This window comes from Pelobates fuscus, chromosome 1 (assembly GCF_036172605.1).
Source record: "Pelobates fuscus isolate aPelFus1 chromosome 1, aPelFus1.pri, whole genome shotgun sequence".
NCBI lineage: Eukaryota > Metazoa > Chordata > Amphibia > Anura > Pelobatidae > Pelobates > Pelobates fuscus.
Window position 1 is genome coordinate 155,617,129 of NC_086317.1, and position 24,662 is coordinate 155,641,790.

The 24,662-nt window shown below is 38.3% G+C and overlaps 1 protein-coding gene across 2 annotated transcripts in view; it reads left to right on the plus strand.

Annotated features, from left to right (window-relative positions):
- The window catches only part of IKBKE (inhibitor of nuclear factor kappa B kinase subunit epsilon), a 77,908-nt gene that overhangs the window by 38,270 nt on the left and 14,976 nt on the right, over positions 1-24,662 (plus strand). For both annotated transcript variants that reach the window (XM_063451047.1, XM_063451056.1), the window contains 4 exons: positions 12,605-12,706; positions 19,958-20,036; positions 21,868-21,977; positions 24,556-24,632. In XM_063451047.1, the coding sequence (XP_063307117.1) occupies positions 12,605-12,706; positions 19,958-20,036; positions 21,868-21,977; positions 24,556-24,632 (368 nt within the window). The remainder of the gene's footprint in view (positions 1-12,604; positions 12,707-19,957; positions 20,037-21,867; positions 21,978-24,555; positions 24,633-24,662) is intronic.

Genomic DNA, 24,662 nt, shown 5'->3' on the forward strand with positions numbered 1-24,662 from the left:
CTGTATGTTTAGCAGTGTGTGTATGTAACTGTGTTTAGCAATGTGGGTGTTTAGGCAAGTGTAAATCTGTCTGTATGTTTAGCAGTGTGTGTATGTAACTGTGTTTAGCAATGTGGGTGTTTAGGCAAGTGAGTGTATCGGTTTGTGTATGTGTGTGTGTATGTATGTTTAGCAGACCGTGTGTTTAGTATTGAGTGTGTGTCTGACTTTGTGCCTATTACTGTGCATACCTCTCTAAAAAGCATATCTCTGCCTGGAAACCAGTGTGTGTAGGGGGGTGCAGCCAGTGGTTTTGTAAGGGGCTTTAAGAATGCACAGGTTTGCACTTGTGTTAGAGGCCATCTCAATGCTCTCTAGGCCACTAGAATATTGCATGGGGTATAGGATCTGCACCAAAAAAGGCAATTGATTTGCACTTGTATTTAATTAAATTAACTTTTCTGCTATGTAACTATGTAACTCTTCGTGTTATCTTTTGGCCTGCTCCATACTGGTGTGGTACTGTAATTAGTTGAAAATTTTATATATATATTTTTAAACGTATCTTAATCTTTTGTTTAGTCTGTGAACCTGCAATTTTGCGTCTTGACCTGGATTCCTGTTTATAGTTTCTGAAAAGTGAACAGAAATTAGATTAACGGAGAGTAAAAACACAGGTTAACAGCTTGCACATTGGCATGAACGACACTCAGGAGTAAATCTGATTGTTCTGCTCAGGCTTTTATTACAGAGGAAATGCTTTCACATGCACATCAGACATATACAGGCAAAAAACAGTATTTCTTACTTGTGATGAGTGTGTTATAGGGTAAGCTGTTATGCCTTTTAATTAAAGTGAACAAATCTGTTCAAACCAGCTTATGTTCATAAATGGATCCCTTAAAATCGTGCCTAGCGGGGCTGTACCTTCATGAAAAGGTATGTAATAAAATGCAAAGTGGTAGTCTGGGCTTGATTTTTCTCATCTGAAGACAGATGGCACACATTGGGCAAGAACAATTTAGACTTGTTCCTGACTATTAAGCTATTGCCCATACTCCGTTTGAGCTGATTTCATTTCCATCCACATTAGTTACAGTTTCTGCTTCTTGTTGACATTAATTACAGTTCACATTATTCACAGTCTCTGCCTCTTTAAATGGAAAGAGTGATTTTTTGACTACTTTGTACTTTACTTGACTGATTAAGTAGTCCTGTCACCTAGAATTGAACCTGTCAAGAGTGTGTCATGGGAGCCATTTATTAGTGCCTGAAATGGTTTGTAAAACAAATGTAAAAAAGCTTTAGTGTAAAGATTACAGTTACTGAAATAATAAAAATAACAATGCTTAAAATCTGTAAAAAAAAAAAAAAAAGATGAGTGTAGCTTGGTACATTTTGTGATATAATGAATACAAGTTCACACACAATGTCTACAATACAGGCCCACTGGCTAATCAAACCAGGGTCAAATATGTCAAAATGGTCTACAGAGCTTCCACCTCCCTTACTTACAGTGGCGACGCATGCATAGTGCAGCTCCCCACAACACTGTTGTCATAATAAAATAAAATAAAAATGTATTACCGGTGATAAAAATGGTAAACTAGGGAAAGTGTAACCTTACAAATTTCTATCATAAATGGTAGACCTACACTATTTTAGACTGGTACATACATACTCGCTGATAATAAATTATGTCTGTCTGGATAAGTTATTGAGAGCAACTGGGCATGTGTAGAAGTTTAGGTCATTAGCTAAAAATTACCACTCTCTCAGAAGGCTCCCATTAGCAATTTCTGAACTGTCAATTTTAATCTCTGTGCCAACAGAAAAACATTTATTTTTTATTTTTCTGTGACCGTTTTAATCGGAAAACAATCATAGCAAGATAACCATTATACAATGCATCTAATGACAAAGTGATATCAACATAAGGTCATCGTGTAAAATAACAGCACAATTATAGATATACATGATGTACACGTGTCTAAGCTATCACATATTTTGTTGTAATAAGAGAGAAGAATTATCAGATAATAATTAAATAGAAGTTCTCACAACCTCCGCGCAAATGGATGTATCCCTTGTTTGTTAAAAAAGAAAACTAATATATTAAGCAATAAGCCTTTATGGACCACCTGATGCTGGTGTACTGCATTGGCTTTAATACTCTGCTTCAGAGTTTGTGTCTCTGAGTGTCATGGCCAAGAGAGAGTTCAAAAGATAGGGAGAAAGATTCTGGAGTACAGAATTAGAAGAGAGAAGGGAAAAGAGAAATCGTCTAGGTGTAAATGAAAACATAGGGCAGCAAGAAACTTTTAGTAATAGCCCTTGCACCGGTCCATGGTCCTTCCGTTAGAAGAGGGTGTCTGTTCACCAGCAGGAACCGCGAGCTGGCAAGAAATGCTCATAGGTCAGTACCTTAATCTATTACATCACTAGACAACAATGGAGATAAAAACATTTCAATGCCATTGCCAGAGATAAATGTATCTTTGGTAATAGGATGCAGCAGATGTCCATCAAGAATATTTAGGTTTCATGCTAAAAAAAAAAATTGCATACTATGTGTATTTTATTCACTACGTCCGTAAAATAAAAACAACTCTCAGAGCAGTCTTATGATGTATGGATCGTATTTAATAAATGAACTAAGCCGGATGTACACAGAACAATTAGACTATTACAGAACAATTAGACTATTACAACTACTCTTAACACATGCACCAAATAACTAACCTAATTCTCTCTCCTAAACGATATTAACATTTTAAGTTAATACATGTATGGGGGTTATTCACTAAACAGCGTTTTGAAAACACGTGCGTGGCGTTCACAATAGATAACTAGTGAATGTGCTTTATGTGGAGAGTGATTCAATACTGAATATTGACTATATCTTGAAAATGTGTAATCTAAATATTGTATTACTATTTAATGAAGTACAAGCATGTATGCAGGGCGTAAGTGCACAGTATATGGCACTGAGACTGCAGAAAAATGTTTATTGCCCTTTGTACAGAACAATCAAAAGCAACTGCTGACCCATTAGCGCAGAGGAATTGCCTTGTGCCTCACATCAAATATATAATATAGATAATGTATTTAAGAATTATTTTTTATATTTTAATTGTTTAGTAGATAACTCCCTTATTTGTTATCCATATTTAATGTCAAATTAGGGAGCTATCTACTAAACACATGCACACATAACCACAGGTACACAGACAATCATAAATCTCTACAAATATAATCAGGCACAAACACATACAATCAGAGACCTAGATGCACAATCACAAATACACACAATCACAAACACACAGACCTATACACACAGTCACATACACAGCTATAATCACATATGTATGCATACACAGATATACACACACAATCACAGACCCACACACACATACAATCACATACATACATACACACAATCAATCAGACTCTCACACACCTACATTTACAGACCTATACACATAATCACAGATATACCCCAACGCAATCACAGACCTATACACACAATCACATACATACATACATACATACACACACACACACAAAATCGCACACATAATCACAGACCCACACACATAAAATCACTGATTATACACAGATACACACACACATAATCACAGATATACACACTCAGAGACCAGACATATGCATAATCACAAACTTACACACACAATCAGTCACTGACAAAATATACACAAAAATCACGTACACACACATTTAGTACTAAAGAGGTCCTACCTTGCTCTCGGAGGGCTGGAATGGATCCTTTGTCCTTGGTGGCCAGTGGTTGCTGCTGGGCTGAGATCTATCTCTGTGCTCTTCCTGCACAGATCCCTCCCGCACCCAGCCTTGATGCCAATGCTGGGATGATGTCATATCCTGGTGGCCACGACACTACAGGGCGCACGAGGTAGCTGTCCAGGAAGAGCACAGGATGTAGTGGGCTATCTTGCCACCTGGACAGCAACCGTGCCGCACTGCTAGCGGTCCCGGATGCATGCGACCTTCAGGCCATGGGTTGGACACCCCAGCTTTAAGGCATGCATCATTATGTGGAACCCACCCAGAATACGTGAATTATAAGACAGAATAACCTGTTTAGGTAGATATTCCGGTATGTGTTTCTGTATGGATAAATTAAAAGGCTAACATAGCGTAAAAAATATATAGAATATTGAGTCTCAATATATGTGATATAGGTACACTCACAAACGAATGAGAAAAACGAGCCTTTCACCCACTCAGGGGTACTTTGACGAAAATGAGCAGTAGTCTTCCAACCAGATATGTAAATAAAGAATAAGAATATAGTGAAGCACGTATGTAAAAAAGTATAACAAATTTATTGGTCGCACTTACACTTCAGTAGTTTAAAAAGGCATATCTCCAAATAATTGGACCTCCTGGTGTATGGAAATCCAGAGTTCCGTGGTAATAGTACTTGGAGCAGTAATAACAATACATAAAATAAACAATAAAGAATAAAATAAAAGTCCACAGGGAATAAAATCCAACGCGTTTCGTCCTTTGTAGAATATTGGACTTCTTCAGGGATTCTTGTAGATCATTCCTTGCGAGCATTTATACCTAGTGGCGTCTCCGATTCATCTCAATCAGCTGTGCGTTTCGTGTGCGTTCCATAGATGGAGCGCATAAGGGCGCCAAACATCCGGGATTCTCGATTTGTATTTCCGGGTGTGAAAGGCGCATGCGCGGAATACGCGCATGCGTATGTAAAGAGTACCGTGACCTGCGAGGGACATAAAGCAGAAGGCGGAAAACCGCCTGAAAATCTAATACTGACAGATAAAGATACACATTCGTGTGGGTGTGACACTAGTCAAAACCATACAATATATTCGAGGGGAATAGTGTCAAATTGACCTAAAACAAAATATATAAATAGCAGTCTGAGACCACACCAAATATGGTCTATATAGAAAACTCTTCTATTGATCAACTTATAAGGTTAACTAATTATTGTAATGTTTTAGGGATGTCACACCAACATAATATGAATCGAAATTTCCAAAATACAACCATTTATACGAGTAACAGAAATGATAAAATAAACCAGATATAAATATAGATGATTAGCACATCTAGTTGCCATAGTTGCATATAGGAAAAAATAGATTCCATCCTAATACATAAAGATCTAGTAAACATGTGTAAACCAGTGTACATACAAGATACAAGTGAATAGTGGAGTGTAAAAATATACAAAGAAACATCAAATGAGCCCTTGTAGATCGATTTCTTGGTTTAATCCCAACTTCAAAGTTTTAAGATTAAAAATCCAGGAGGCTTCCTTTCTGATTAACTCCTGCATCCTGTCCCCTCCTCTCCATCCTAAATGTACAGAATCAATTCCGAAAGCCTGAAAAGAATCCCAACTAAACAAGGGGCATGAATTGCAATGTTTTGGAACGCTATGATCAAGTTTATTTTTCTTTATGTTGTTAAAGTGTTCTAAAATTCTGATATGTAATTTTCTAGACGTACGTCCAATGTACTGGGCCCCACAACTACATTGCAGTAAATAAATAACAAATGAAGATGAGCAGTGGATATGTTTTCTTATAGTGTATGTTTTATTAGTATAAGTACCTATAAAATCTTTAATTTTTCTTTTTTGATGTTTGCAAGTTGAACAATGACCACAACTAAAAAAACCTTGTATCGGAGTCTTTAGGAAATTATTATTACAGGCTGGTGTACTAGGGAGTAAACTGGGTGCCAATTTATTTTTAAGATTGGCGGATTTTTTATAAATAACCATTGGTGAATCTGGAATTATATGTTTTAGAATATCATCTCTTTTTAATATATACCAATGTTTGTTGAGTATTTTTTCTATCTGTTTTGCTTTGGAGTTAAACTGAGTTATAAAAGCAAATTCAAATTTGTTATTCGTAACCTTGTCTTTATTTTTATTCTTATTTCTATCTTTGTATATAGACCTATTTCCAATTTTTTGAGCTATTGTTAGGCAATCTTCCTTGCTATTTTCATTGTCATTGCTATTCTTTTCTTTCAAAAATACTGTTCTCTCTGTGTTGAGTATCTCAATCTCTGTTTTTTCCATATTTTTTTGATCGTAACCTTTATCCGCATATCTCTTCTTTATAATTTTAGACTGTTCAAGAAAAACCTGGTTCTCTGAACAGTTTCTTCTAAGTCTGGTTAGCTGGCTTTTAGGGATGTTAGAGAGCCACGGCCGGTGGTGGCTACTGGAATATTCTATGGCTGTATTACAGTCCGTGGGTTTAAAATACGTTTTTGTTTTCAGCTGGTTATTTTCTACGTATATCGTTAGGTCTAAAAAATTGATGGTAGAGACATTGGATTCATAAGTAAATTTTAGATTATAGTCATTCCTATTGACCTGGCTCAAAAATATATCTAGATCTTCTTTTGTGCCATCCCAGATGATTAGCACATCGTCGATGAAGCGTCGCCATAGGACCAAACCGCCCCCGTCCTGACAACCTATTTGGATGTGTTGTAATTCCCAGTGGGACACATACAGGTTGGCAAAACTGGGGGCAAATTTGGTACCCATGGCGACGCCGCATCTTTGGAGGAAAAACTGATCATTAAACCAAAAGAAATTTTTTGTGAGAACAAATTTAATGCAGTTAATTAGAAAGTCAATTTGGGTTTCCTGTAGGTCCTGTTGAGACTCAAGTAAATTTTTGATGCAAGTAGTGCCTTTTTGGTGCGGGATATTAGAATATAAGGCGGTAATATCTGCAGTGGCTAGAATGTATGAAGGTTTCCATTGTATTGATTGCAAAACCTGGAGGATATGTTTAGTGTCTTTTATAAAAGTATTTTGTAAAGGTACGTATGGCTGTAAGAAAAAATCCACATATTCCGATAGATTACAGGATAAGGAATTTATTCCACTGATTATGGGGCGTCCTGGGGGTTGTTTTATGTTTTTGTGAATCTTTGGCAGAAAATAAAACACTGCCACCTTACAGTTGGGATTGTAGATATATTTGAATTCGTCCTGATTGATCACATGCCTCTCCAAACCTGCAGATAACAGTGTCCTAAGTTCTGCCAGAAATTCACAAGTGGGATTGTGGTCCAAAATTTGATACGTTTTTTCATCCTTTAAGATGTTATAGGCTTCTTGTAGATAATAAGATTTATGCATGATAACAATCCCCCCCCCCCTTATCTGCTTCTTTTATAACTAGATTATGGTTTTCTGTTAACGATTTTAGTGCTGTCTTTTCCTTCTGTGTGAGGTTTGGTTTAAATTTATCATTGCTGATCTCATTAAAATCCTCCTGTACCAAGTCATTAAATACTTCTAGAAATTTACTTTTTGCTGCCCAGGGAAAAAAGTTGGATTTAGGTTTTAAAGAAGTATGTACAAAAGTAGGATTGGCACTTGTACTATCATTTAGCTCCTCTATAGAATCAGTCTCATTCAGGGTTAAATTCAACGTGTCATTGGTTGTATTTGGAACTTTTTCTTTGAAAAATCTTTTTAGTGTCAATTTCCTTAAAAATTTTTGATTATCCAAATAAAGATTGAAAGGGTTACAGTTAGAGGCAGGGGCAAAATTTAAACCTTTCTTTAACAGTAATAGTTCTGGCGGGGATAGAACTACATCTGATAGGTTAAAGATACCCTCTAAGTGATTCAGTTTTGTCTGTACGTGAGATGTAGTGGAGAGTCTTCCTCCTCCATCTCTAGGTGCGGTCTCTTTTTTATGGGGGATTTTAGATTTTGAAACCTGTTTTGTGTATGTATTGAATACTGGGTTAGACTTGTTTTTTGGTTTTGCTCCTTGTCTAAAAAAATCTCTTGATTTCTTTTTGAATATCTAGGTTGGTTAGGGGAATGGTTAGATGTTGGTGGGTGAGATCTGGAATGGTTTCCAGTATTGGAATGATTATATAATTTTTGCTCCGATGAATTTGAGTAGAAGTTGGAGTTGGAGTTAGAAAATCGTCGTCCAAAAGATTTTTTTGGATGAGAGATTGGGAATCTAGAGTTAGTATGATTCCGTGTGAAATGATTGTTTGATTTTTTAAAATCATTATTGGGTTTAGGCCAATTTCTTTGATTTCCTTTTTGATAATCATCTTGATCTCTTTTAAATTTCGTAGATTTAGTGTTAGAGATTTTATCATCTATGACCTTTATTTTTTCTTTTAGAACTTTATAGTTATATTCCACTGCTTTTGTTTCTATATGTGTGGATATATCTATTTCAATTTGATTGATTTCTTCCTCCAATAATTTTAAGGATCTTTTTTGGTAATTAATCAAACCAATCATGTATTTTTTTGAACATTCATCGTTGGCACTATGCCAGTCTTGCATTAATATTTTATCCTCTAGGCCAAAAGCTGGAACTTTCGATACTCTTAGGCCACGAGGAATAATGTCATAAGCTAGATATTGCTCTAAAGATGTAATCTCCCACCATTTGCGAGTTTCTTTTTCTAGCAAACGTTCCAATTGTACAAATTTATGGTTTAATGGACTTTCTGTCAATCTAGAACCTCCCTTAAATAAGGCATCAATTTTTTGTTTCCTTGCATTTCTCATTTCATCATAAACATTTTGTGAAGCCATTGGCTTTTAGAAAACAATAGTGATATACAATGTGAAGTGACAAAATATAGTAAAACAAAGAAAGTATATACACTAAAGATGAGAAAAACGTATTACTGGGAGTGATCCCAGGTGTACTTCACAGCCACCTAAGTAAATATGGTTATATATAGAAAAGTGGAACCCACCCAGAATACGTGAATTATAAGACAGAATAACCTGTTTAGGTAGATATTCCGGTATGTGTTTCTGTATGGATAAATTAAAAGGCTAACATAGCGTAAAAAATATATAGAATATTGAGTCTCAATATATGTGATATAGGTACACTCACAAACGAATGAGAAAAACGAGCCTTTCACCCACTCAGGGGTACTTTGACGAAAATGAGCAGTAGTCTTCCAACCAGATATGTAAATAAAGAATAAGAATATAGTGAAGTGTGCTAATCATCTGGGATGGCACAAAAGAAGATCTAGATATATTTTTGAGCCAGGTCAATAGGAATGACTATAATCTAAAATTTACTTATGAATCCAATGTCTCTACCATCAATTTTTTAGACCTAACGATATACGTAGAAAATAACCAGCTGAAAACAAAAACGTATTTTAAACCCACGGACTGTAATACAGCCATAGAATATTCCAGTAGCCACCACCGGGCGTGGCTCTCTAACATCCCTAAAAGCCAGCTAACCAGACTTAGAAGAAACTGTTCAGAGAACCAGGTTTTTCTTGAACAGTCTAAAATTATAAAGAAGAGATATGCGGATAAAGGTTACGATCAAAAAAATATGGAAAAAACAGAGATTGAGATACTCAACACAGAGAGAACAGTATTTTTGAAAGAAAAGAATAGCAATGACAATGAAAATAGCAAGGAAGATTGCCTTACAATAGCTCAAAAAATTGGAAATAGGTCTATATACAAAGATAGAAATAAGAATAAAAATAAAGACAAGGTTACGAATAACAAATTTGAATTTGCTTTTATAACTCAGTTTAACTCCAAAGCAAAACAGATAGAAAAAATACTCAAAAAACATTGGTATATATTAAAAAGAGATGATATTCTAAAACATATAATTCCAGATTCACCAATGGTTATTTATAAAAAATCCGCCAATCTTAAAAATAAATTGGCACCCAGTTTACTCCCTAGTACACCAGCCTGTAATAATAATTTCCTAAAGACTCCGATACAAGGTTTTTTTAGTTGTGGTCATTGTTCAACTTGCAAACATCAAAAAAGAAAAATTAAAGATTTTATAGGTACTTATACTAATAAAACATACACTATAAGAAAACATATCCACTGCTCATCTTCATTTGTTATTTATTTACTGCAATGTAGTTGTGGGGCCCAGTACATTGGACGTACGTCTAGAAAATTACATATCAGAATTTTAGAACACTTTAACAACATAAAGAAAAATAAACTTGATCATAGCGTTCCAAAACATTGCAATTCATGCCCCTTGTTTAGTTGGGATTCTTTTCAGGCTTTCGGAATTGATTCTGTACATTTAGGATGGAGAGGAGGGGACAGGATGCAGGAGTTAATCAGAAAGGAAGCCTCCTGGATTTTTAATCTTAAAACTTTGAAGTTGGGATTAAACCAAGAAATCGATCTACAAGGGCTCATTTGATGTTTCTTTGTATATTTTTACACTCCACTATTCACTTGTATCTTGTATGTACACTGGTTTACACATGTTTACTAGATCTTTATGTATTAGGATGGAATCTATTTTTTCCTATATGCAAATATGGCAACTAGATGTGCTAATCATCTATATTTATATCTGGTTTATTTTATCATTTCTGTTACTCGTATAAATGGTTGTATTTTGGTAATTTCGATTCATATTATGTTGGTGTGACATCCCTAAAACATTACAATAATTAGTTAACCTTATAAGTTGATCAATAGAAGAGTTTTCTATATAGACCATATTTGGTGTGGTCTCAGACTGCTATTTATATATTTTGTTTTAGGTCAATTTGACACTATTCCCCTCGAATATATTGTATGGTTTTGACTAGTGTCACACCCACACGAATGTGTATCTTTATCTGTCAGTATTAGATTTTCAGGCGGTTTTCCGCCTTCTGCTTTATGTCCCTCGCAGGTCACGGTACTCTTTACATACGCATGCGCGTATTCCGCGCATGCGCCTTTCACACCCGGAAATACAAATCGAGAATCCCGGATGTTTGGCGCCCTTATGCGCTCCATCTATGGAACGCACACGAAACGCACAGCTGATTGAGATGAATCGGAGACGCCACTAGGTATAAATGCTCGCAAGGAATGATCTACAAGAATCCCTGAAGAAGTCCAATATTCTACAAAGGACGAAACGCGTTGGATTTTATTCCCTGTGGACTTTTATTTTATTCTTTATTGTTTATTTTATGTATTGTTATTACTGCTCCAAGTACTATTACCACGGAACTCTGGATTTCCATACACCAGGAGGTCCAATTATTTGGAGATATGCCTTTTTAAACTACTGAAGTGTAAGTGCGACCAATAAATTTGTTATACTTTTTTACATACGTGCTTCACTATATTCTTATTCTTTATTTACATATCTGGTTGGAAGACTACTGCTCATTTTCGTCAAAGTACCCCTGAGTGGGTGAAAGGCTCGTTTTCTCATTCGTTTGTGAGTGTACCTATATCACATATATTGAGACTCAATATTCTATATATTTTTTACGCTATGTTAGCCTTTTAATTTATCCATACAGAAACACATACCGGAATATCTACCTAAACAGGTTATTCTGTCTTATAATTCACGTATTCTGGGTGGGTTCCACTTTTCTATATATAACCATATTTACTTAGGTGGCTGTGAAGTACACCTGGGATCACTCCCAGTAATAAGTTTTTCTCATCTTTAGTGTATATACTTTCTTTGTTTTACTATGCATCATTATGTGTCCACAATGTATTCACTGATGTACCAGAGGATACATTGTGAAGAAACATGTGGCAAGCCAGGAGACTCCATATACCATACGAGGGTCAATTTACTTGACTTTTCTGAGGTCAGAAACGGCTGCTGTCTCCCAATGCCCAACATTTTAAGGATGGCACTCTTACTGGCAGATGACTTTTTGGTCAGTATAAATGTATGCTCATCCTTGGTTTATGTGTAGTCAAAGGTATGTTTGTGCAATTTCGAAAAAAAAAACCTTGCTTTGGACTTCATCATCATTTTATGGTGACTTAAACATGAAGGTCTTTGATTTTCGAAAGTCTTGAAAAGATGGTGCCTCTACTGGCGTCTATTTCAACAGGGGCAGTGTTTTGCATTGCTAGAAAAAGGGACATCATCTGTTCACAAAAATCACTACGTAAAGCTTTAGTGTTTTGGTGCTTCTATTGTCACTTTAATAACATCAATTCCAATTTATGTGTTTTTCGTTTTTATTTTTTGAAAATACATTTGTAGTACGGAATGTCAGATATTGTCAAATGCACTCATGACATACAGTGAATAGTAAGCATTATGAGAGGTAAAGCAAGATCATATAGTTATCAACACTCCAAACATTTTGAATATGTAATCCTTAAAAATGAAAGGAAAGGGAGTTATAACCTTTAAACAATCCCAATCCCCTCCAATCAACCTCATCCCATTTTTCTTCCTCTCCCCTCACAAGGAAAATTTATATTGGGATAGTACAATTTGGAGGAGTGATGACCTCTCATTGATAAGTGTTTCTTAATCCTGCGTCTGGATCGGCTACACGGATCGAGAAATGCTAATCAAAACTGCTCTTCAAAGGTTCATTAAAGAGAGACCATATAATCCGAATACAGCATGCACATAAAATTCAAGGGTCATTTGGTTAAAAGGGGGATAGTCTGTAGTGAGTTCCATGGAAGGGGACATTTGGCCCTTGCGTATGTATACAACATATTAAGCTAAAAATTTTATCAGTATTTTTATGATTGACTTTTGGTCTTTTGTATTGCAACCATGTAATTTTCTCATCACAGTGAGAGCATAAAAGAACAATGCCGGCGCATCCTAGATAAGAATTCCTCAGTGGTATCCATCTTGAAGTGCCTGGTCAATATTAACAACAAGACTACACGACTGTAAGTATGGGCAGACCTTCTCCACATCATGTAACCTAGACATAACCCACGGTATGTATGAATGGAAAAACATACAAATTAGTAATGGCTTTACTTTTTTTAAGATATATCTAGGTCTTTAAAAAAATCTTCCACCTAGACAAGATACTTCCTGTTATACTTTTCATAAGTACCTCTGTAGGCCGTTTGATAGCCAGCGTATGTTGCATAGGATTATGGGTGTGCAAAGGTATATTAGTAGTACTATGGTATCATTAGGTTTTTTAGCCAGGCTTCATCCACAGGATTCAATGTACCAACCTGACTACACTTGCAAGAATGTAATACTCAGTGGTTCAGGCATTGTCCATTTAATTTGTAAACTGGATAATGAGATGACGAGATTTCTTGACATTTACCCAGAGTTAGTGGCAATTGGTACCTCAACTGCCCACCATTCTCTGTAAAAGTGCCATAGAATGGGCTGTTAAAATGGACTCACTAAGCACCTGCATAAGTTATGATGTAAGAAGCTCCCTGTATTCTTATGCTTTTGACCTGCAGCTATTTTGATAGAACACACCCCTGCTTGATGGCATTACACTGGGATGCTATGCATCTACCTTCCAGTGAAAATAATTGCATATTGGTCGGTTCCCTTATAGCCTCCAATGACAGGTCCTGTTTTGCAGGCCTTATTAACTGTATTTATTTTAAAATAACACTCTAAGCACCATAACCACTACAGCCTAATGATAGTGGTGATTATTGTGTTAGGAGTGCCCTGGAACCCTCCCAGAGTAACTAGTCAAACTGTTTAAGAATGGTTTCACAGCTTACCTGGTGTCTGCTAGGCATCTGTCACCTCTTCTGCAGCCGGAAGCTCTGCCACTGTGCCAAGTCTCAGAATGATGGCCCTGCACTCTAGAGCTTAGCTCACTTTCAGGAGATATAGGCTGCAGAGGAGGTGGATCCCAGGTAAATTGTACCATTCTAAAACGGTTTGACAGGGAAGACTCCAGGGCACTCCTGACCCCGTAACCAGTAAAGCAGACTGTAGTGGTTATTGCGCTTGGAGTGTTCTTTAAATGCATCTATATAGTAATTCTATATTAAAAAAAAAGTGGTCAGCCATAGATAGAAATATCACTCTTAACAGACTAGACCAGTGGTGGCTAAATCTGGCATCCCAGATGTCTGTAAATTATTGGTTAACCTTTGCAATGATACAAGATTGCTTTAGTGCCTAGAGTGACCCTTTAAAGACCAAATTGTTATGGTGGCATAAACCTTCCTTGGTGCTTAAAGAGTCAAGAAAGTTATATCTACTACCTCAATGCAGTTTCACGTGGTTACTGAAGTAATTTTAATGCAGTCCTAGGAAAGATGTGCTGTTTAATGGAATGCTCCTGGACACCTAAAGCAATTGGCTGTGGAGAGTGTTTTTATTTTTTTATTTTTTTTATTCTTTATTTTTGCACACGATAGGCATAGCAAGAGCAATACAACTGTGTGGCTTGCGCAGAAGCCAAAATTCAAAAGAACAGTCTCGTAAACACAATATTTGACATCAGCCCATATGACAAGCGTCTTTATAAATTCTGTACCACTTGCCTCCCATCAAGGATTTTGCATTTTACAATCAGGCTATGCATCCTAAAAAGGAGCCCCAACCCTATCCATGTCAGATTTCACTTTAGGCTCCCTCAATTCTCCGTCAGTATGATCATGCCTGAGTGAGGAGAAAAAAAAAAAAACTGAGACATGTAAAATAGAAAAAGGTAAAGAAGAACAATACCCTTGGAAACCAAGGGTTGAGCAACAAGGTGTGAAATGTGAGGAAACAAGATAGGAAAAGGAGAGGAGGAAGGAAAAAAGGAAAAGAAGATGTAAGTAGAGAGGGTAGGGAGGAGGTGTGAGGGGGGGGGAGGGGCGAACTAGGCCAACGGAGTCCACACCGACACTGGACCTCGCAGTGCCATTTCCCAACCGATACCATACACCCATCCCATCAATCACTACTGGAGCCCATTACGCTATTATCCCACGGTTCCCAAATCCTCTGGAAAGTTGCAGTTGTCCCTCGTAATCTTGCGGTCAGGTCGTCCATGATTCTGCCCTCCCTTATCTTAGAAATCACCCCCCGGAACTCTGGGCCTCCCGGTGAGAGCCACGCCGTTGCTACCGTTCTGCGTGCGCTTAATGTTATCGCCCGTACCAGTTTCTGCTCTCTTCTCGTCCATCCCTCAATAGATCTGTTTAACTGGTAGATCCATGGGTCTAAAACTAGGGATTTGCCAAACGTCTGTGTCAATAGGTCTTCAATGGATTTCCAAAATCCGTGGAATTTCGGGCATTCCCACCACATATGGAGATACGTGCCTCGTAATCCGCAGCCCCTCCAGCAATCGTCCGTATCTATCTTGCGCATTTTGTGCAAAGTCACCGAGTAGTATACCACCTGAGCATGGTTTTCCATGCCTGCTCCTTGGTTGCTTCCCAAATCTCCTGCCATTCAATTCCTTCCAGTTCCTCCCCCAGGTCTGATTCCCATCTATCAGTGTACTTCAATCTACCCCATTCCTTAGTTTCAGTGCTGAGATGGGTATATAGAAGTGTAATCATTCCTTTGGGGGCAGAACCCTCCCTACATAATCTCTCATAGAAAGTAAACTGTCCCTGGGCTGCTGCTTTAATACGGGGTCTTCTAGCGAAGTCCCTTATCTGGACATATCTGAAAAAATCTGCAGGAGTCAAGTGATTATTTTGTTGGAGATCTTCAAATGGTATAATTTCCCCGTTTCTATGCAGTTGGTAAAGACGCTGCAACCCAGTCTGTTCTATGTTTCGGAAGTTCCTAGGGGTCATACCAGGTGGGAACTCTCTGTTCCTAAGTATCGGAGCCATAGGGAGGGGGACGAAGCAAGTCCAAATTTGACGCAGTTCGCATCCCATAGTCGAAGAGAGTTGAGGATGGCCGGGCATGTCGCCCTTAAAATGGGCCTATGTTCTTTTGGTACCCATAACGTGAATTGAGGGACGTCGAGACCCACCATCAAGGATTCAATTTCCACCCACCTCCGTTCCCCAACAGGGGAGTGCCACATGGCCACCTGAGACAGTTGTGCCGCTAAGTATTAATAATACAGGTTTGGTAGACCCAAACCCCCTCTATCTTTACGCCTATACAGGATTTGTCTGGCTATTCTATGCCTCTTATTGTGCCACACAAAGTCACAGATCACCCTCTGTAACGGCATCAGTTGAGATTTCATGACACGGGCAGGGAGAGCCTGGAATAGAAATAATATGCGCGGGAGGATATTCATTTTCACAGAGTGAATACGTCCTAGCCAAGAGATAGGTTTGTCTGACCACTTTTCCAAGTCACCTATCAGGGTCCGTAGCATGGGGTCGTAGTTGCTAGAGTACAATCGACCTTGATCTGCCGTCAGGTGGACGCCTAAGTATTTTAAGGAGTTTGGTTCCTTCCGTATTTGGTACGTTTCCCATATCAGAGCCTCATCGGCCGCCATTAAGCCTATAGGCATCGCGCTAGATTTCTGGATATTTGCCTTGTATCCGGACAGACCCCCGTATTCTTGTATGACACCCTGCAATGCCGATATCGACGCAATCGGGTTCGTTACGGTGAGGAGGAAATCGTCCGCAGAGACAGTGAATTCTTCCTCCCCAACCCTAACCCCACTAATGTTTGGATGCCTGCGAATCGCCTGTAGTAAGGGTTCCATAGCCATTACGAAAAGGAGGGGGGATAGAGGGCACCCCTGTCTGGTTCCGTTGTGCAGTTGGAAAGGATTCAGTGGGGCTCCTGTTATCTGTATCTGTGCCCTAACATCGTGATACATTGCTCTCGTGACTTGCATGAATTCTTCCGGAAATCCGAGGTGTTTCAATACCGAGAACAAGAATTGCCACCTAACCCTATCGAAGGCCTTCTCCGCGTCGATAGAGATCGCTAGAGAAGGTGTTCTGGTTGCCACTTGTTTCCAGATGAGGTCGACATTCCGTCTGGTGTTTTCTAATAATTGCCGTCCTTGTATGAATCCGACTTGATCAGCGTGGATAAGTGAAGGCAGAAGTGGGTTCAGTCTAACCGCCTGTATCTTAGCCAAGATCTTTAAGTAATGATTAATCAACGATATGGGCCTGTAGTTTTCAGGGTGGAGCAGGTCCTTCTCTGGTTTGGGCAACAGTACGATCGTGGCCAATGCCATCTCTGGGCCTAGGCGTCCCCCTTGCCTTAAGTAGTTGAAGAGTGCCACCAGTTGGGGCGTAAGCTCTTCTCTAAAGGCCTTGTAGTACGACCCATCGAAACCGTCCGGGCCTGGTGCCCTTCAGACTCGATATTGCTCTGTCGGCCTCTTCCGCACTGATTTCCGCGGCTAGGCTTTCCGCTGCCTCCCCTCTTAGTTTGTTCATACCCAAACCATCCAGGTACCGCAAGATGTCGTCTTCCCCTTGCACCTCCCGGGTTTGCCCACCCGGTGTGTGATTGTACAGTTGTTTGTAGAAATCCTCAAAGACCTTTGCGATATCCGTCGGCTTCGTTTTCGTTGTGCCATCAGGGTGTCTGATGGCCGTGATGTGGGACCTGTTTTGCCTGGGCCGCAACGTCCTGGCCAAGAGCGTATCCATTTTGTTAGCTTTATCGAAATACGTACGTTTGGACCACGTCATGGCCCGAGCCGTGTCATCCAACATAAGGGTACGGATGTTCCGTCTAACTGCCTCCAGGCGACCGAGTAGCTCATCGTCCGGGGCAGATTGGTGTTTCTGCTCAAGGTTCCATAGTTGTTTCAGTAAGGTTTCCAGCTGATGGTGCTTCAGTTTCTTCTTCCTCGTGGCCAATTTGATCAGGTTCCCCCTTATCACGCCTTATGAGCCGCCCATACCGTGCTAATTCTCATGTCCGGCATGATGTTTTCAACAAAGTAATCTGTTAAAGCCGTTCGAATGTTTTCCAGTAGCTTCGTATCCCTTAACAATGACGTATTTAGTCTACGGAGAGTGTTTTCTTGTTTGTATTATACAAAAAGTGCAGATTTCATTAGAAAGTAACACTTTTGTTTTATAAATTAACAATCAGACAATCGATCATATTACTTACTGGTTTGGTTAACTCAGTGAAGTGAAATTCAAGAGGCAGACAACTGCCCAGAGTCTTGTAAAGACTTCTCATTCAGCTGCATTGGGAAGTCTGTGATTGGACAGACACAGAAAGTCTGTATTGGGGACGAAGGGGAGGGCTTGCAAAGGCTACAGATTAGATCTGCAATAATTAATATTTAATGAATAATTAAAGTCATACATGTTTTCATTGAAGGTAAATCTACTAAATAATGATTTGAATAGTAGAGTGTTACTTTAAGTTAAATAAAAACTGCTAACATCCAAGATTATTCTGAATTCAGTTTACATTTTTGTCTGCATTGTTGTAGTGTTGTGCCGCTGACAGCAATGAGCTTCAACTCCCCAAGAACCTGCCAGCATTTATTTTTCAACTCTGGAATCACAGAATAGCAGAATTCCCATGTTGAGATTGCTCTCGCATTTGGGTGCCTTACTCAGGAGCTATTTTGGTGTTTAGCAACCACCCTTCCTAAGACTGAAATTTTTAACACTGGTTGCCTGGCAACCTCTGTTAACTCATTGAATTCTGAATCGTTAGCTACTCAAATCTATAGCATGCTTACATTCGTCAGGAGTCCTCTTAAAGCAAAGAGGATATCAGGACATATTGTTGGAGCACTTTGTTGAAGCTTTGTGACTTATGGACACCCCCCTTCTTGCACCCCCCCAAATTAAATTTGTTATAGGCCAAGTGACACAGTAATAAAATAAAGACTGGGCATTTCCCTGATAGATCTGTCAGAGATTTACTTATTAACTCATATGGGTTCCTCCTAGTTATTAGGGTTTACGGTAACCTATATTCATTACAGTGCTAATTTTCTGGTGGTCCTCCCTCATTTTGTTTTTAACAACTTTCCTACATGCACACATACCTATACTGTTGTGTTGGTGGAGATGGAGATGGGGCGAGCCACAAGTTTAACTCCTATTCTACTCACTTTAAGTTAACAGAATTTTAGGTTAGGCATCATTTGTGCAGTTTTCTTTTCTTTTTCACATGTTGTTATTTGTATTTTTTGGGGGATCAGTTTATTCATTGGAATTACATTTAGTTTAAGGGTTTTCATAATTTCAAAATGTGATTTATTAGCTGAGTCAGCAGCACCTAGAGGAAAAAATATTCGCTCTAACTGGAAGGAACTGGAACTAAACTGTTCCATAGAAAAGCATAGAAACTGTGCAACTGTGTAACCTAGTGCAGTCAGTGAAGTCAATCCGTGCCCTCTAGCTCAGCTGAGGAATAGCCAGGGAATGCTCCTGGTCTGAATTGCAGAGCATGCTTATTCCCTACTCAACAGATTGCTTAGATCCCTACTCAACAGAGAACCTGGAGGTGTCTAAATACGCCAACACAAAAAAAATATACACTACTCCCTTCCTACCCCAGCTCTAATAAATATTGGGTGGAACAACAAATAACAAACTTGCCTGGAATATAACGTTATACTTGCCTATCAATGTCTTGCGTATAGATGCTCAATATCAATTGAATGAGAGCATGGCTTGTGAGAGGAATGCACTGTGAATAGCCAACTAGGCTTTGCAACTCTAGACCTGCTGGGGCATATCATGCTTCTCTTGACTCAAGAACTTTTCACTATAGAAGTCTCCAGCCAATGGTCTGGATCATTCTATTTTTTTAATTTACTTGTGTTCTTCCTTTATCATTTATTTATTTAATTAGTGTGGTGTTTGATAGACATGATGATACCTGTGGCATGTTTGGTAGGGGTTAAGGTATGGCTTGGACGCCATCTGTTTTTTCTTTTTAACTTTTTATTGTAGCAGCTGGCCTGTGGGAGCTGCAGTAAGCAAATAGCCAGACACACAGCATATGGTAGTATCCAGGTCTGAAATCTGGTGGCCATTCGGCTTGCATAGCACTGGGTAACCTGTGTGTTACCCAGACATGTTTCTTTCTTTATAGTATTTGCCCGTTTGATGAAGGAATGATCTTTTGCTCTCTATAGCCAGCTAGCACGAGGGACTACACAGAATTACTGAATCAACCTGCAGTATTTGTTGCTTCATGCCCATAATCATTATGAAATGAAGTGCATAGAAGGAGAAAGTATTAAAATAAATGTCTTTGGTGTATGCATATTCATTCCACAGGTGCAATGTTATTTACAAAGGAAATTCTGAAGTTCTGGACATGGAGGGGCAAGGAGAAAGTCTATGGAAGAAGCAGTCTGTGAGTTACAAGCGTGTCTTCTATTTATAATCATTATAGTGTTAAGAAATTCAAAGTCTCATTCTTTATATTAAACTATGCTCTTGCTTGTATCAATTAAAACCCCTTTATAAGCTTTGCCAGAATTTCGCTTTGTCATATTTTCACTGAGCAGTCTTCTGCTTGGTCCTTGCATGCATTCTAAGATGAACATAACCATCTTTACAACATCGATGAAGACCAGTGCTCTGCAGACACTCTCTAACATTTGGAGCAATAGTCTGTAGTTATCTTCTATTAACAAGATGTGACCGATCCATGTTGCGTTACCCCAGTGTATGTTATTTTAGTGTTTATTGGGATGAATAATGTAATGGAGATAAGTAAAAAAAAAAAAAAAAAAAAACCTTTTCACGGCACTAACTCATTTTGACAACTTCATCCCACGATGCCTGATACATGCGCACTCCCACATATAATGGAAAATGACTTGCACACACATGTGGTATTTTCTACAGCCATATGCACGCATGGGCTGTGTGTACAGCCATACATGGGTTATCTAATTTACTAACTTTCTCGAGCCATGCCTGTCAATGCATTTACATCATAATAAAAGGAATTAGAAAGAATTTAAAAATTAGCACAACAAGCAGCTAGGTATTAGGTTGTGCTAAAATTAAGGCAGTGATGGTTCCTCTTTAAAATGTGAGTTGTGAGCTGCAGGATTTCATGGCTCATATTTCTCAGATGAACACTTGGTTGTTCTCCTGCAAAGTTCTAATTTTGGAGCAGTCACTATGGAAACAAATACTCAAATTGAAGGCCATAGTTATCATGGTAAGATAGCTTAAACTCAGACTGTGAAAGAAAGCCATGAATCATTCATTAACCCTTTTGCATATTAGGCTGACTATTCTATGACGTGCAAGCTTACATATTGTGTGCTATTCATTCCTGCCATGTAAACAGCTGCACATTCAGAAAGTAACTCTTAACTGCTTAATATTTTCTGTACATCCCTGAAATAGTTGTTCTGTGTTCTTAGGCCAGAGATGGATGTTGCTTGCGGGGCTAAAAATTTCCTATGCTACTAGACAGGCGTAAACGTTGCCCTTCACCGCAAGTATGAAGGGTCTATAGCAGGGATAGGCAACCTTCGGCACTCCAGATGTTGTGGACTACATCCCCCATAATGCTCTTACACCCATAATGCTGGCAAAGCATCATGGGAAGTGTAGTCCAAAACATATGGAGTGCCAAAGGTTGCCTATGCCTGGTCTATAGCATACTCATCAGAGATGAATCTCTACTTGCAAGGCAGAAATTAGTGGCCAAGTGTAAATGTTAGGAATGCTACTTGCAAATTTCTATTATATACAAGAAGAGACTGGTCTGTTAAAGTACTTATAGATGTACCTGGAGACTTATTTCAGAAGCACTTGGATTTCACTTGGGTGAAATAATAATTGGATCACTTAGCACAGTGATGGCAAAGATCTTTGAGCCCGAATTCCAAATGTTCCGCAGAAAAGAAGAAAACCTTCTGAAAATGCCCCAATCTCACTTTACATTTTGTCTGCAAAAAGTTATAGTTTTCTCTCAATTTTGAGAACAGTTGAATAAAGATGTCAAAAGAGATAGACTAGCTCTATGTAGCAAAGTGTCTTTGACTTTACATTGGAACAATACTGATTGGTTTTCATCTATAATACATGTACATTTTCCTCTTCAGTACTGGACTAATATTGATTAACCAAATATCGTAACCATTACAAGTATAATGTTTTGTGTGTGTTTCCCATGAAACAAAGCAGCTATGTAATGTGCGATGTTATCTGTTCTGTTGTAGATCCGCGATATCATGTCCACTTGCTCACACAATGCAGACAAGGAGAGAGTTCTGGGACTTTTGCTGCTAGAGGTAACGAAGGAACAAGATCAGATTCGGCAGGATACAAGGTACACTTTTTCATTGCTCGGAGAAAACAGTACAGGGAGTGCAGAATTATTAGGCAAGTTGTATTTTTGAGGATTAATTTTATTATTGAACAACAACCATGTTCTCAATTAACCCAAAAAACTCATTAATATCAAAGCTGAATATTTTTGGAAGTAGTTTTTAGTTTGTTTTTAGTTTTAGCTATTTTAGGGGGATATCTGTGTGTGCAGGTGACTATTACTGTGCATAATTATTAGGCAACTTAACAAAAAACAAATATATACCCATTTCAATTATTTATTTTTACCAGTGAAACCAATATAACATCTCAACATTCACAAATGTACATTTCTGACATTCAAAAACAAAACAAAAACAAATCAGTGACCAATATAGCCACCTTTCTTTGCAAGGACACTCAAAAGCCTGCCATCCATGGATTCTGTCAGTGTTTTGACCATCAACAGTGTGTTCACCATCAACATTGCGTGCAGAAGCAACCACAGCCTCCCAGACACTGTTCAGAGAGGTGTACTGTTTTCCCTCCTTGTAAATCTCACATTTGATGATGGACCACAGGTTCTCAATGGGGTTCAGATCAGGTGAACAAGGAGGCCATGTCATTAGATTTTCTTCTTTTATACCCTTTCTTGCCAGCCACGCTGTGGAGTACTTGGACGCGTGTGATGGAGCATTGTCCTGCATGAAAATCATGTTTTTCTTGAAGGATGCAGACTTCTTCCTGTACCACTGCTTGAAGAAGGTGTCTTCCAGAAACTGGCAGTAGGACTGGGAGTTGAGCTTGACTCCATCCTCAACCCGAAAAGGCCCCACAAGCTCATCTTTGATGATACCAGCCCAAACCAGTACTCCACCTCCACCTTGCTGGCGTCTGAGTCGGACTGGAGCTCTCTGCCCTTTACCAATCCAGCCACGGGCCCATCCATCTGGCCCATCAAGACTCACTCTCATTTCATCAGTCCATAAAACCTTAGAAAAATCAATCTTGATATATTTCTTGGCCCAGTCTTGACGTTTCAGCTTGTGTGTCTTGTTCAGTGGTGGTCGTCTTTCAGCCTTTCTTACCTTGGCCATGTCTCTGAGTATTGCAAGTCCTTCTTTTGACCCATTTTGCCAAAGGAAAGGAAGTTGCCTAATAATTATGCACACCTGATATAGGGTGTTGATGTCATTAGACCACACCCCTTCTCATTACAGAGATGCACATCACCTAATATGCTTAATTGGTAGTAGGCTTTCGAGCCTATACAGCTTGGAGTAAGACAACATGCATAAAGAGGATGATGTGGTCAAAATACTCATTTGCCTAATAATTCTGCACTCCCTGTATAAACTCTATTTGATGACACAGGCATGAGGTATATAGATTTGGTTATCAAATAGATGAAGTATTTTCTTTTCTTTTTTATCTGATGGACCAGGAAATTTGACATTTCTTTTTTGTTTTTTTTTTTAAAAAAAAATGCTTTGAGGTCTTGAGTTATAGTCTTGGTACAATTTCAATCAATGTTGTATGTACATTGACTTTCAAAAGCATTCAACCACCTTGGATGTTTCCAACCGGGGAGAAAATTAAATCGTATTAGTCTCTTAACCATTTTATTTGTTTGCTGCATTCACTTTGCTTTTTGGTTTTTCTTTTTCCAAATACCGGATATGTGAAAGGTACAAAATAGTTTGTGTTGAAAAAGTTAACGAAACAAAATATATATATATATATATATATAGTTGTATACGTATTAGAGTATGCTGAGTTATAAATGGCAACTTATCTCCACATCACTGGTGACTTCACCTAAAGAAAACGTCATTTGAAAGAACAGCACCAAGACAGGAAAATGATGTAAGAATTATAAATGAATATTGCTGATTATTCAGTTGTGCTGGAACTCTCCTATCTTCTTATTACACAAAAGAAATGTTCCAGACCGTTAAGATATTTTTATTTGTAAATATTAGTTTTAGTTTTTCTAAGGAAGTTGTCAGCATTTAACTCAACGGTACGTACAGGTCCCTAGTTTTCATAAATATCTTTGGTCTCTCATGTTTGTTTCTGAACAGTATGGGACTCGTAGGTCCTTGCGTAATGGTAATTATACAGTAAGGTCATTCACCTTTTAACGACCTTGTGGCTTGGCCACTGAATAAAAGAGTAAGAAAGTAATAATAAATAAGGAATATTTTCATCTACATGTATCTATATATACCTTGCAATAAAGAAGACAAAAACGGTACAAGCTTCTTGTGATTTAAAATTTGAAATCACATCATTATTTGCGAATCTACCTCCCATATTTATATAAATTAGCATTTAGCCATTGACCTCATTGTACAAGCTATACAGAAGCAAGGTTGTAAAATAGAATCCAGCCATAGTATTACATCACAGAGAACGAAAAAAGGTCACCGGATTATTTGGAAAGCGGAAATGATGAAATATATATTTTAACTAAGATGTAAAATTATTGTACGGCTGAACCTCTCTATGTATGTTACTTTTTCTCTTTTAATTATGTCCATTTCAGCTCTGCTGTACTTAAAAATAAGGTAATGGCATATCTGTGTTTTTATCTCCAGTATCAATAGAATGGAACATTGTCTGCAAAAAATGCAGCAGATATTCAAGCAGTTCAATAAAAGGAGGCAGCAGCCACGTAAGTACTGCATGTTGCTAATAAAACCTA